The 15,680-nt window shown below is 39.3% G+C and overlaps 1 protein-coding gene across 6 annotated transcripts in view; it reads left to right on the top strand.

The window, feature by feature from the left end:
* minar1 (membrane integral NOTCH2 associated receptor 1) overlaps positions 1-15,680 on the top strand; it is a 154,148-nt gene that overhangs the window by 42,710 nt on the left and 95,758 nt on the right. Inside the window, exon 3 of one of the 6 annotated variants that reach the window (XM_079665330.1) lies at positions 11,666-11,705. The exons of the other annotated variants lie outside the window; for them this stretch is intronic. Coding sequence (XP_079521456.1) covers positions 11,666-11,674 — 9 coding nt within the window. The 3' untranslated portion in view covers positions 11,675-11,705. Of the gene's footprint in view, positions 1-11,665; positions 11,706-15,680 lie in introns of those variants that run through there. 6 annotated transcript variants of the gene reach the window in all.

Here is a 15,680-nt window from a genome sequence, read left to right as displayed (position 1 = left end):
AGAGCCAAAGTATTGGCTGAAATAATAATAATAAGGGGATTAAAGAAATTGAAGTACTATAGAGGAATGTTGTAAACAGCATTCACACTAATGATGGCTAAACTGTCCCCAGTAAAGAAAAGAACAAGAGAACAAGAAAAGGACAGAGGTTAAAAATAGAACACAAAACCTGAGGGCGATTAGCCGAGCTTAGCATCTCAACTGATGAGCTCCTGTCTGATAGTGACCTCCATATTACAATTAAACTTTGTTCACATGGGGGGAGTGGCCCAGTTAGATAATGGTAGGACACCCGGGATAGTAAAAAGTGATTATACTGTAAAGACAAACAGTCAACAAAATGGCGAAGATACCAACGGTGGTTCTCTAATAACACAGCCATGATCTGAGAGAGTGTATACTTCACTTTACACACGGATGGCAATGCAGCAGCAGTGCTTCTCCTACAGTCCTATAGTGGTTGGCTGTTGGCCTTACAAGCTCCAAAATCATTATTTTATGCCAAAAGCATGACTAATATGTATTCTAGTGTTTCCCCTTTTTTCTTTTTGTAGCTGAGCAGCACTGTCTGTGATTCACATGTCTGTACTAACAGGGCTGGTAGTAAACGACACATACTTCTGTGTTTTTCAATGAGTTAGAGTATAGAGAGCGTTTGGTTTTAACAGATTAGTGATGTTTTGCCCTCATGAAGTTTGCTGGAATTTATGGAAATGTCTTTTACTCCGGGTGTTCTTTGTCAGTGTTAGGAAATAACAGGGTACTGACAACCAGCTTCAGAAGTGGCTTAGATTTTATTTAAAATGAGTACGGTGTGGACCTTACGTAGGCTGATGTGAAGGAGGTTTTTGTGAATATCTGAAGGTAACAGATACATCATTAAAGAAGCATGGTAAATAATTAGGGCCGGGATTCGATTAAAAAAATTAATCTAATTAATTACAGGCTTTATAATTAATTAATCGCAATTAATCGCATTTTTAATCACATATAAATATTTGACCTGAGAACAGTGAGAAGCAATTTTTTTCACATGGATTTTAGTATACCATTGAATAATGACTGAATACATAAGCTTAAGCAACACAACATTGTTTATTTTTTTCAAGGTGGTACTTAACAAAGACCAACAGAAAAGTGCAATTTTTACCATAAAGTGTAGCAATAGCATATTTAGGAATATAGTACATTTCAGAGATTCAGGTAGCCTATAGGTAGGTAGACCTTCTGTAAACTATAACACTTTGTTTTTTAAGTAAAACACAATACTTTCAAGTACATTCAGAACATTGGAAACCCTGACTATTAGAAAACATCTCTCTGTTGCTTCAGAGGCCATAACAGACTTTGTTGATTTACCAACAGTTGATTTAAAAAATCTAATCAATTTCAGTCCAACTCTCTCAATAACCTTGGCCAAAACAATAAACAGTTCAACATAAAGTGCCAGTTGCACCAACAACGTAATAAATAGTTCAACATGAGTGTACCATTTAAAATAAAATAAAAAAAGTGCCAGTGATTGACCTCAATCCCTCCTATTCTTCCAATATCCTGATGAAAAATAAAATGTCTCTGTTGCATAGGCCACTGTTTGATCAACGCGAATTGGGTGTGGGTCCTTGTACTCCAAGTCGGGCTAAAGTCCAGGCTAGCTTCTACGCTAGCTGCTATATGTTTTGCATTGAGGTGATACTTGAGGCTTGATGTGCTGCGGTGATACGCAAATTCTTTTTTGCATAATTTGCAAACAAGCGTGCTCTTATCGATGCTTCCATCCGTCCGTTTTTTAAAACAAAATGTCCCATCCACGGGGCCAACCAAAGCGGTCTCATCAGCTTCTTCGTTCACGTTTGACTATTGTTCACTGTGATTTGTTGTTGTTTGAAGTCATGAACGTTAGTTGGTGCTCCAGTATAATCGGTACCCCTGAAACTCATCCAGTGAAAAGTGGGAAAAGTTAAAGTCCCGGCCCTATAAATAATACATAAATGGTAATGGTAACCCCCCACCTATCTGCCAGGCTGAAGCAAAACAGAACAAATTAACCAATGAGCCTATCACTCCCAAGAAAGAAAACTAAAATAACTCCTCCCCATTCCTGACTCATCATTATAAAACTCTCCTGATCTGCAGTCAGACGCAGTTTGAGGGCTGCTGCTGTAGAGCGGGCGGAGGGGGTTGTAGAGCTCACAACAGCCAGGGAACAAAAGATAGGAATAAATTAATCAATCAAAGATTGCAACTCAAATCCCTTTTACAAGTCAGCATTCACACACATTCATACAGAGGCTGCCATATACCTTCTCAGGACAATAACACACTCACACACTGTTTCCATCGGGGAACTTGGGGTTAAGTATCTTGCCCAAGGACACATGGACAGGTTGAATGCAGGGACTGGGGATCAAACGACGACTGTATGATTGTTTGATGACCGCTCTACCCCAAGCCTGTATTTTCATCATTCATTGCAAGACAAAAGACAAATCAAAACATTACCAGAAGATTAAAGGGGAGATATATATAAAGACCCTGTCCCACATGCATCCTCACTGTCACCATCATCATCACCGTTCCCATCAACATCCTTTAACACCTGCCTTGAGGAGATAAAAGCTTGGATGCAACAAAACTCCCTGCAGCTAAATAGCTCCAAAACAGAGGATATTTTAGTTGGTACCCCAAACCAGGTCCAGTCACCAGTCACCAACATCAACTTTTCTGGACAAAACATACTCCTCTTTTCTCTTTGTATCAGTTACCAACCTGGGTGTAAGATTTGACCGACATCTGAGCTTTGACACCCACATCAAACACCTGTGCAAAACCTCCTTCTACCACCTCAGGAACATTGCAAAACTCCTGTCAGATGCTGAACAACTGGTCCATGCCTTCGTTTCTTCAAGGCTTGACTATTGTAACGCTCTCCTCATCGGGACTCCTAGCGGGAGCCTTCAGAAGCTCCAATACGTACAGAACAGTGCCGCTAGGATCCTAATGAGGGTGAGAAAGTACAACCACATACTTTATTCCCTCCACTGGCTTCCTGTCTCATTCAGGAACGAATACAAGATTGCACTACTGACCCATCAATGCATCCACGGGAACACTCCTTCATACCTCAAATAACTACTCTCCTCATAAACCTCCACACGCGATCTCTGCTCCACAACCAACCATCTGCTTCGCCCCCCCAGGACCAAACTCTGCACAATGGGGGATCGGGCTTTCTGTGGAGCTGCTCCTCACCTGTGGAATTCCCTCCCAGACCACCTGAGGACTCCACAGACCACTAACGCCTTTAATGCTCCTTTCACACCAACGTGGTTCTAGGGCTGGGCGATATGGTCTCTAAATGATATCGCGATATTTACGGACTATATCGCGATATACGATATATATCGCGATATTCTGAAATGTCCTCTAAAAAAAAAGGGGGTTTATTTAACCCCTTGATGTTTACAGTCACGCTAGTATGATGATTCTAGTAGTCCCTGCAACATATGTCTGCATAAAAAAAATCGACTAATAATGAAGAAAATTAACACATTTGTTTCAATAGTAATTTATGCACTAACTACATTACTACTTGTACTACAACATTTGAATCATCAGTTCTTCCTCATTTTACTCAATTGTTCATATTTGGTTTATTAAAATAATGATATTGTGGTCATTGTTCAAAAATCTCTGCTATTATTATGAGTAGTATTATTATTATTAGTATAAAGCGCTTTCTGTCTTCCTGTCATTATCAGGAATTAGACATGTAATGGCTATGTATTAGATTAGATTAGAACCTTCATTCTCCTAAACTGCTGGGACGTTTCCCTATAGCCAATACCTTTTATATTTTCTACTCTTCACTTACTTGTCAGTATAGGTCGGCATTGATGTACAGAGCCGACAGAAGATCTTGTTTATATTGGCATCATATTGAGAGGTGCTGTGACGCGTCCTAAAACCAGGAAGTAAGCTGCTGGTTCCCTCGACAAAAAAGCAATGGGATTTCTCCATAGGGTTTTGGAAAATAGCTGGAAATAAGGTCTGTGGAAAACAAACCTGTTTGATAAATGCACGTTTTGTTCAGCCGGATAATATCCACATGTCTAACCTACTTTTATAATTGTTGAATCATAAATCTAATCGATAGATTATAAAAGGGTTTTAGGACGCGTCACTGCACCACTAGAAAACAACTCCATCGATCAAGCTGGCTGAAACTTTCTCTCCCTCTTCTTCTCATGCTCCCTGTCACTCTCCTTTAACTCCTCCGGTGACTTTCTTTTATTTGAAGATAGTTTTTTGCCCGGCGCTCACGGGCAAACGGGAGCCTGCTCGCGCTGGCTCCCGTTTGCCTTTCACCCAACAACGACAACCGCCTCACGAAACGCTATGTTGTAGCGTTAATAAACGAAACAATTTAACAACATTGCTTGTCAAAGTACCTATACCACTGGACAATTTTTTTTTTTTTAAGCAATATTTTTAGTGGCCCGAGCGGGCAAGTGGAAAGTACCTTATGCTGGCCCGGGGTGTCTAAATAGTGCTTCCGAGCCAGCGGGCCATTTATAATGTCGAGCCCTGCTCTCTGTCACTGCGCATGTGTGTAATGTTTGTGTGCAAGTTAGACGGGGCCTGCGTGTGTGCCTGCGTGTGTGACTGTGTCTATGAGGGAGAAAGGAAAGCTCATTTTGGCCGCGGCGGGAAATTGATTTGACAACATAATACTCGATGTTCACGATGTGGTCATTTACGACATCGCATGGAGTGCAATCCACGATGTATCGTGTAAATTTGATATATCGCCCAGCCCTAGTTCCAGGCTGCATAAAGGTATGGCCAGATCAGATTTCATAAAAGAAAATTTACTTGTGTGCTAGGCTTGGGCGGTATCATTTTTTTCATACCGTCATACCTTGCTGACATCATACCGTGGTATACGGTATATGACGGTATGACTTGGGTCGACTTGAGCGAGGTGGCGTTCGGCGGCAAATAGATGTATATTATATGTTCAGTGTAAAATGCAGCCCGAGCCGGTAGACGCTCGCAAAGTGCTGCGACGTGCGCGCAAGTGCAAAACAACGGCTGCATACATGACACATTGTGCAAATGGCACGTTTGTAGATGTCCGACGTTGTTTCCATTGTGAGCTAAGTTAACAATATATCATCATACATAAACATTTTCCGGGAGTAAATACTTGACTTATTGAATAAAGTTTGCTATATTCACTAACTAGTTTGGCAATATTATTCCGTGCATGTGTTAAAAACCTTATGTCCATTTGATTCATTGGATTACTCGCGTGAATGTTTAGCACGTAAATGCTTTCGTTTTTAAAACCGTCCGACTTCGACTACAAAACCATCAACCAGTTGCATAGGATTAAAAAATGTCAACACTCACTCACCCCGTCTTAAACATTCCCAAAGAAGTGCCTCTGTCTCTCGTTGTGCTGGATGAAGTCACTGGCGACGAGTAAACCCAAAATAGTCCCAAACAGGCGCAGAGGCATTTTTGTTTTTACTAGTTGTCCGAGTTCGGGGCCGGCAAATGCTGCCGCCATCTTACTCAGCTCAGCTCTGTGCTGAGCTCTGTGAGCGGGAAAGACGGACTGCCCTCCCCCTGCCCTCTGCTGGCGCGTGCTGTGCATCTATGATGATGTTTTAGTTCTTGGCATTGATAAACTCCCTGCTGACATCATCAAATCTTTGATGGAATGTATGTGGCCAAACCTGATAGGTACAATGAATAAATGCAGAAAACAAAACCCAGCAGAGGAAGAGATTGTTTTGGAGTTTTGAATATGTATCGTGGTAATGATTGCCGTCTAGACTCTGACCTTGTCAATCCGAAAAGGGAAACACCAACAAGCAGTAAGTGCTGAGAGATGATAAAACAAGTATCCTTATGGGTCTACAGGTGGAGGCTAGGTGGAGGTAGGGATTATAAGGAGATATATAAACTTAAATAAACCGCCCTGATTACTGTGTCAAATACTGTCACACTACCACGCACATGCAAACTGATGTAGTTGCGTGACTTGTCCTTAAAAAATAACAACCTACTCTATTTCTATCTCAATAACCATAGGCCTTTAAATGAAGCCAAAACTGTTTTAGGGTTCAAAGGTTAGGATGCAAATACTTTCAGATCTCAATCAACGAGTGGGAAAAATACTTAAAATGAGCAGAGAGAGGGCTAAATGTGCACTCTAAAAACTAAACCAGTGGCTTTGTAAATATCACAATAAAAAAAAGCTATACTACCTTAATAAAATTAATTGTTGAGTTGGACATACCAAAATAAATGCTTAAAAATCCAACAATTAATTTTGTCTTAAATTATTACTATTATTTAAGTTGATTACACGAAAATAAATGAGTATTTGACTAACAAATTATATTTTTAAGATATCCTTAATATCTTTGGTAAATGTCAAAATATTTGAGAATTGGCTAATTATACTGATCAGTTTCAGGAACTGCAATTATTACTCATTCCAAATCAATATTCTTCATCTTAAACAACAACTTAAGACATTGAGTAAATTACACTAAACGTCATGAGTGGACTCCATTAACAATCGCGCGCAAATACTATGGACTCAGAACAGTCTCATAATACACACATGCACACAGAAGGATTCACACTTGTATTTCATGATCTGCAAAAGGATTCACACTTGTATTTCATGATCCGCAAAAGGATTCACACTTGTATTTCCGGATCCACACTTGTGTTTTTCAATGCACACACAAATGGGTTCCGTTTCATATATACATGTAAATAAAATCCAAACACAGAACAAAGTTTTCATATGTATTTTTGATCCACACATATTTGTTTTCTGTTTAAAACCGCTGCACCTACAAACACAAACCGCTTTCTGTTGATTGGTCGCTGTGCATTCGTGTGTGGGTTTTTTGAGTGTCCCCTGACGCTCACCCGATTCGTACTTGTAATTTCTCTCATCTAAGCCAATCACATGAGCGCGCCCCCACGAGGGTATGATTTATTGCGTTCATGACACTTCATATACGCATTCCGGTCAGCTCGCTAAACAGAGGGCGGAGCACTAGGTCATCATGCAGAGCTGCGTGTCTCCGTCAGACTCAGCAGCTGATCTGATCTCTCTCTCGCGTCCGGTTATACTTCACTCGCGTTTATGTCCATATCGATCAGATCCAGCTCTCCTGATCGGCCTTTATAGAGAGCACTGATCAAACTATTAAGAGTGAATATCGGCCGATAATGACCGGTGGGGCTCCCCCCAGTTGACAGGTCACTGTCTAGCACTGGCTTCGTAGTGCACTGATCGATTAGGCTAAGCTAACCTGTAGCTGCTCCCTCCACACTCAGAACAACTCCATACAGACATAAATAAAGCAGCTGCATTCGCCATACAGGAAACACACATTTAAAACGGTTTTGCCTGCCATTTTTGTGTACACACAAGCATTCATCAATGGTTCGGAAAGTGGCGCTGTACCTTAATAATATAAAGGCTTGTATTTGCGTGCATTTCCTGTTCGGAAAGTGGCAATGTACTGAGAGTGGAGGTGTCCTGAGATTAGCGCCTGCAGGCAGGCTCCATGGACCTGTCAGCTCCGGACTGCACAAAATGCGTACATGAAGCGCTACGTCTTGAACGCAAGAAATCTAACCTTGTGGGGGCGTGCTCATGTGATTGGCTTAGAATTGAGGACACATCTGATTGGCTATAGATAGAAATAATTACAAGTACGAATCGGCTGACCGTCAGGGGAGTCTCAAAAAACTCACACATGAATGCACAGCGATCCATGCACAGAAAGCGGTTTGTGTTTGCAGGTTCAGAGGTTTTAAACGGAAAACAAATATGTGTGGATCAAAAATACACATTTAAAACTTTTTTTTGTATTTGTATTTTATTTACATGTATATGAAACGGAACACATTTCTGTGTGCATTGAAAAATACAAGTGTGGATCCGGAAATACAAGTGTGAATCCTTTTTGCGGATCATGAAATACAAGTGTGAATCCTTCTGTGTGCATGGGTGTATTATGAGACTGTTCTGAGCCCATAAAATACAGTATGCTCATGGGAAATCTACTTTTCTATCTGCGCCACATGTGGCAACCGTAACAAGTAAGGAACCACCACGAAGAGAACCATCAGGAAAACTCCCTGCAAATCCTGGTAAGTAGCCAGCTAGCAAAGGTTAATGAAATATTGACCCTGTCTTTGTGCATATACAACTTTATACTGTGTAATTATCTAAATACTGTCACACTTGCAGCCATGCTGTCGTAGGTCTAGCTAGTTTCTCTGTCCGCTTCTACACACGCATGGTGGACACAGTCAACCAGGTGAAGTGAAGCTAACGTTTTACGAGAGTAAAAAGTAGAAACATTAGCACCTGCTTTTTCTGCAGTTGTTGTTTTAACGTACCTAACCAACCAGCTGTCTGTGTAGCATAGTTAACTGTTTATTGTAAGCCCCTTTTACACTGTTATTCAGAAATGCTGTAGTAAAGAAGATCCCCCATTACATCAATTTCAATTGTCATTTTTATACTTAACTGTTAAGCCCTGACCTTGTTTTTCAGGTCTCAGGCTCAAAAATGACATTCACAGAACAAATGACCATATCTTCCCTTCTAAAAGGGTTACATTAATAATATTTTTTCTCGAAGCAAGGTTACACCTGTGAGTTGGATGTAGAAGTGTATTCAGATTGAACACAGGACAAAAATGTAAACTATCCAAAAAAATAAAATTACTTATAGTGAAAACCACCCTTGAATGATGGGATGGTAGACTACAAGCTTTAGGAATCCAAACTACAACATATAAGTACCCTGTATCAAGATTGATGCAAAACAAGTGAAATTTGACCTTTTTAGAGATTTAGCAACAAAAAACCCACTGCTGGGGTCATTTGGGTGGATTTGACCTATCTCTGGCCCCCCTTGCTCGATGATGATGATTGACATCTCTTTTTAACCACTAGAGCCAATGGAATCGAGGGGAACTCCCACATACACACACACGTTACCAAATAAGGAGTGAGTGTGACGCGTAGCCAAAACTAAAACTGTTACTAAGCAACACTTATTGCTTATTGTCCCTGATAAGGAGGCAGTCATATAATTAACTAGAACTAGCTAGATCTGATCGATATGGACATAAAAGCGAGTGAAGTATAATCAGGAGAGAGTGATCAGGTTCTGCTGACTGAGACACGCAGCTCTGCATGATCACCTGCAGCTCTGGCGCTGTGAGGGGACCGGTGAGCAGAGCACACGCTTCAAGTTAGACCTAACACATTTAGCAATCTTATCTACCTCTGGAAGTAACCAAACTAGTTGTAAATATGTTTATTCTTTACTGTCGCGTCACTCATTACTGGATTAGTGAGCTGCATGAGACTAAACTGACGGGCTGTCAGGAGAGAGAGAGGGAGAGAAGTTGAGCGAAGATAACAAAACAGAGGAGGTAAATGTCATTATTTTTAACACTGAAACAACGGTGCCAACGTATTAGTTTGCTCTATACAAGTTTAAGAAATTGGTGAATAAGCAAAATTAGTTGCACCTTGTTTTCGACCATGTTTGATTGCAAAGGCCAGGAAGCATTTGTTAGAAACACAAACAGTGACTATATACAAATATCTAGGACTTGATAATACAAACTGTTACTAATTATATCCCTGAAACATTGGGTCACGGATATTAAGCATTTACTTCTGCATTGTCTACTGCAATTGAAGATCCTGGCTCTGAACACTGCTGCAACCAATCTGTTTTCCAAATGTTTGTGCAATTACGGTAGATGTTTCATTAACTATAGTTTGGAGTAGATGTAATTATTGGCATCAATGAGTAAATACAATTGAATGTCATTTTTAAAGCTCTGTATGATAAAACACATTAGTCCAAAAGGTATGTAGGTAAATGAAAGTAGCATTAAACCAGTCTGTTCCCTCCATGTGATAACACTATTTATCCTCACTTTTTAAGGTTGCAGCTTATGGGATGGCAACGTAAGCTCTGCACATTTGTGGCTTCAGCGAAAGGGTCACTTCTCAAGCACTATCGATTTGAAGCACGTTACCTTTGGTCGTGGATATTCAGTGCCCTGTCTTCATTTAAACTGGCCTTGCTCCTTTAAGACATGGGGTGGCCTGCGAACACACTTGTATATATCCCACAATTCGCAGGAAACTGACGAGTGTGAAGTTGGGCAGTCTTTAACATCTACAATTTGTGGCTCATTTTATCCTAATACAAAAGACTATTTTCAACATATCAATTCCCACTTGAAAAGACATGAAACCATAGAATGTGCTTTTGATGGATGTGATTTCAAGACAAACATATATGGGACTTATGCGACACACAGAAGTAGAAAACACAGATCCTATTCATGGAAAGATTTTAAGACTGAAGTGATTGCAAAACATCCAGGGTTATGGTCATGTGGACATAGATACCACCTTAGAGCTGGGTTGTGAAAGGGATACTTCAAGTGAAATAGTGAAAAATATTGCTTCTCTATTGTTAAAATTGGAAAGCATCTATAATGTCTCTGGCAAATGTGTTGATGACTTGGTGGAACAGCTATAGTTTATCAGCACATCCTCAACCTAATATATTCCAAAGTTAGTTAATGATATTTTTTACAAAGAATAACTTTGCTGTTGATGAAGCAATTGTCAGTGGATTGGTAGACAAACTGTGTCACTCTAATCCTCTTAATGCAGCCTTTGGTCATGAGGGACCATTTTCTTCCAAATTTTGGAGGGGAAAATATTTTAAGGAAAACTTAAGTGTAATTGAGCCAGTTGGGTATATTTTGGATCCAAATGAGAATTGTAGCTTTCAGTATGTGCCTATTCTTCAAACCTTACAGCAATTGTTGAAAAATGAAGATATTGTGAACAATGTATTGAATAAACATTCAAACATTTCACAGTTGGCATCCTGCCATGATGCTAAATTAATTTCATGCTAATGAGGGGTTCAGAATTCCACTCATACTTTACTTAGACGATTTTGAAATCTACAATCCTCTTGGAACATCGCGAAAAAATCACAAAGTTACAGCAGTTTACTGGGAACTTGCTGATGTACCATCTGAACTAAGATCACAGCTAACATCAATTTATTTGGCTCTCCTTTGTAAAGCGAATTATCTAAACAAATTTGGCTAAACTGAATTGTGTTTGCCTCAGGTTGGTACAAATATCAGAGGTACTGTTTTTTGTGGTTCAGCAGACAATCTTGGTGCTCATTCTTTGGATGGACTTGTAGAAAACTTTTCTGGCATTATATCTGTAGGTTTTGCATTGGGGACCATTCTGACTATCAGCAAAAGGAAGTGCGTTCAGAAGCTTTTCCACCAAAAACAAAAGATAACTATGATTTACATGTTCAGTCTGTAAAAGGAAATCCTGCTCAGGTACACTGTTGTGGTGTGAAAAAAGGTTGTCCCTTAACTGGGACATTAAGTTATTTCCATTTTGTAACAGGATACCCACCAGATGTTTTACACTATATTTTTTAAGGCATAATTCCTTTGGAATTGTCACTATGTTATAAATTGTTCATCCACAAGTGGTATTTCACCCTGATAAGACTTAACAATTCCATAAATCACTTTCCATACAGATGGACTGATACAACTGATCATCCCCAACCTATCCCAAGGCAAGGCAAGTTTATTTATATAGCACATTTCAACACAAGGCAATTCAAAGTGCTTTACAAAAATGAAAGACATTAAGAGCATTAAGAAACATATTATATTAAATGATATCTAAAAACACTCATTTAAAAGCAAAGATATAAAATGACATTTAAAAACACTCATTTAAAAGTTGAGATACATGAATAAAAGTTACAGTGCCGTGAGATACACACATCTGAAATGTTTAGGTCTGACTCTTGCTCACTTTTTAGCAGAAATAGTTTTCAATCACCTCCCTTTCTTTCTACTTTCTTGTTTAACTTGTCTTTTAGTTATTTCAAGTGTTTCATGCTAAACGAACCCCCCTTTGTAAAATTATAATGATTTTAGTTTTCACTGAAACTATTCCTCTTTTTTATTTTTAAATGCACATAGTTAAGTTTACCTTGTCTTTCAAGGACTTTTTTGGTATCCTCCGTGAACCAGGGTCTTGAAACCAAAACGGATTCCTGTACCCCATGGTACCTTTTTAGTTTTTGCCAAAACGATTCCTCTTTTTTTTTTAAATGCACATTAGTTAAGTTTAAGTTGTCTTTTCTAGGACTTTTTTACCAGGGTCTTGAAACCAAAACGGCACACGTAGGGGACTTTAACCCCAATAATGACTTTAACTACCTACGGGGGGGAAAGGCAATTCAAAGGGCATTTAAAAGCAAAGATAATAAAAGTTACAGTGCAGTTTAAGATTTGAAAATATCAATTAAAAGCAACGGCAAGAATAAAAGTTCTTCAGCCTGGATTTAAACGTAGTCAGAGTTGCAGCGGACCTGCAGGTTTCTGGTACTTTGTTCCAGATATTTGGAGCATAATAACTAGGGGTGTAACGGTACACGTACCCGTACCGAAATTATTCGGTACGGGCCCTTCGGTTCGGTACACGTGTGTACCGAAGTGTACCGAACGAATATAACGTTAAACATAAAACATTGAGAACGTGAACAACTTTTTGGGAGTAATCTCAGGTGCTGCGTCGCAGCATTCAGAGTAATTTGCTCACATTGGGTTCAACGCGTCATAGAGCGAGCAAGTCATTTCATTGGACGAGAGGCATACTATGAGAGCTGGTCACAGGGATGCGTTTACATTTAGTCAGTAATTTGAGGAACTGTCGAAATGGCGAACGCAGATAAAGTTGAGCTCGAAAATCCTCCAGCATCATTGAAGTCTCCGGGTTGGGAACATTTTGTTTTCACAGTTACGTACAAAGACAGGTGGACCAAACCAAAGCTGTTTGTCGGCATTGTTCAACTAAAATTGGTTACGCAGCTGGCAATACATCAAACTTGCACACTCATTTGAAAAGGCATCACCCGAACGTGAATATCACCGGTACCAAAAGAAAAATGACTGAAGTGCAAACCCAACTCCCGCTAGCATTTAAGCCTCCATCACTCGCAAAATGTTCAGACCGAGCCAAAGCTATTACAAACTCTAAAATATCCTTATGTTGCCATGTTAGCAAAGCGCTACCTGGCTGTATCTGCTGCCTCTGTCCCTAGCGAGAGGGTGTTCTCCACAGCAGGAGACATTGTTAGTGCCAGCAGATCTGCCCTTTCGGCAAGCAATGTGGACAAGTTAATTTTTCTTTAAAAAAACATGAAAATACAATGACAAGCAAGTCATAATGTCAAACTGGCTGCTTAGGTACTAGTACAGTACAGTTCAAATACAGATTATTTCAGTTCATCGAAATGCTGCACCTTAATGTTTATTTTGTTATATTTTGTATTTATTTGAGTGAATATTCACAGTTTAATAATAATTAAAAACCCAAAACTAATAGTTTATGTTTTGTGATTACTAGTACAATAAAGTTCAAATACAGATTATTTCAGTTCATCGAAATGCTGCACCTTAATGTTTATTTTATTATATTTTGTATTTATTTGAGTGAATACATTATTCACAGTTTAATAATAATTTTAAAAAACCAAAACATATTTTATGTTTTGTGATAATTTTTTCTGCTGTACCAAAAAGGTACCGAACCGAACCGTGACCTAAAAACCGAGGTACGTACCGAACCGAAATGTTTGTGAACGGTTACACCCCTAATAATAACTAAACGCTGCTTTACCATGTTTAGTTCTGACTCTGGGGACAGAAAGCTGACCAATCCCTGAAGACCTGAGAGATCTGAATGGTTCATAATTTAGCAGGAGGTCAGAAATGTATTTTGGGCCTAAACCATTCAGTGCTTTATAAACCAGCAGCAGTATTTTGAAATCTATTCTTTGACACACAGGAAGCCAGTGTAAAGAGTTCAGAACAGGAGTGATGTGATCCACTTTCTTAGTGTTAGTGAGGACTCGAGCAGCAGCGTTATGAATCAGCTGCAGCTTTCTTATAGATTTTTTAGTGAGACCTGTGAAGACACCATTACAGTAGTAAAGTCTACTGAAGATAAAAGTTTTTCCAAATCCTGCTGTGACATTAGTCTTTTAATCCTAGATATATTCTTTAGGTGATAGTAGGCCGATTTAGTAACTGTTTTTAATGTGACTGTTGAAACTCAGGTCAGAGTCCATGACTACACCTAGATTTCTGGCTTTATCTGTTGTTTTGAACATTGCAGACTGAAGCTCAGCGCTAACTTTTATACGTTCCACCTTGGCTCCAAAAACCATTACCTCAGTTTTATCTTTGTTTAATTGGAGAAAGGTCTGACACATCCAGTCATTGATTTGTTCAATGCACTTACTCAGTGTTTGAATTGGAGCATAGTCTCCTGGTCAAGTGGTTATGTAAATGTGGGTGTCATCCGCATAGCTATGGTAACTTATTTTGTTGTTTTTCATTATCTGAGCCAGTGGTAGCATGTAGATGTTTAAGAGAAGAGGCCCCAAGATGGAGCCTTGAGGTACCCCACATGTCATATTTGTCAACTCAGATTTGTATTTACCTATAGAACGTTTTTTCTGTCCTTTAAGTAGGATTCAAACCAATTTAGAACTGTTTGCCGAAAGTCCCACCCAGTTTTCTCGTCGGTCTAGTAATATGTTGTGGTCAACAGTGTCAAACGCAGCACTGAGATCAAATAATACTAACACTTGTTACGGAAACCTTAGACCTAGATATACAATATACAAATCAGATATACAAATCAGAATGATCAAACAATAAACTGGTGAAACAAAACAGAGTTGTCTTTCTGGTTCTTTATTCAAAGCTTTGAAGACACAGGTCTCACAGAGTACAGAGTATTCTGGAATACTGCGCGCAGAGTAAAAGATGCATGTAGGTTATATAGTATCTTGACAGTTCAATAACGTCTGTCAAGGAGGGGCCCTAGCAGGAGAGATAAGCTTACCAGAGGACCAGAAACTGTCAATCACTAATAGACTAAAACAGGAACTTGTTCAGCAGATGGAAGTGAGGAAACTTGTCAGCAACAGATGGAGGAGACAAGAAATTAGGAACTTGACTATAGAACAGGGAAACCAACACAGGAACTCTCCCATTACCCTTTGCTTGGCACCCAGACACTCACGAGGACCTCTTTCACGACTCTGCGGTTTAGACCCCCCCTGACCTTAAAATGTCAATCATAAGCAGTGTTGGGCAAGTTACTTCCAAAATGTAATATATTACATATTACTTATTACTCTCTTTTGAAAGTAATAAGTTACATTATAATATTACTGTCTCTGAAATGTAATGAGTTACACTACTTTAGTTACTTTTTAGTTACTTTCACCAAAATAACCGCAAAAGAATAGCTAGGTATTTTAAATGCTAAAATGTAGTTTAGTGCAGCTCATTATGCATCCAGTGAAGGGCAATGTGGTATAGCATAACAACTGTGTAGGCCCTTAAGGCTACTAACAACTTGTATTACACGGCTTAGTTGAATACTCGATTCTGATTGTAAATTCTTAACATGTGACACGTTGTTAATACATCAGTACAGACCGCTGTCAAGGACTATAATGAAGG

The sequence above is a fragment of the Notothenia rossii genome (genome assembly GCF_949606895.1).
Source record: "Notothenia rossii genome assembly, chromosome: 2".
NCBI classification, from domain to species: Eukaryota; Metazoa; Chordata; class Actinopteri; order Perciformes; family Nototheniidae; genus Notothenia; species Notothenia rossii.
This window is presented reverse-complemented; position numbering and strand designations above follow the sequence as displayed.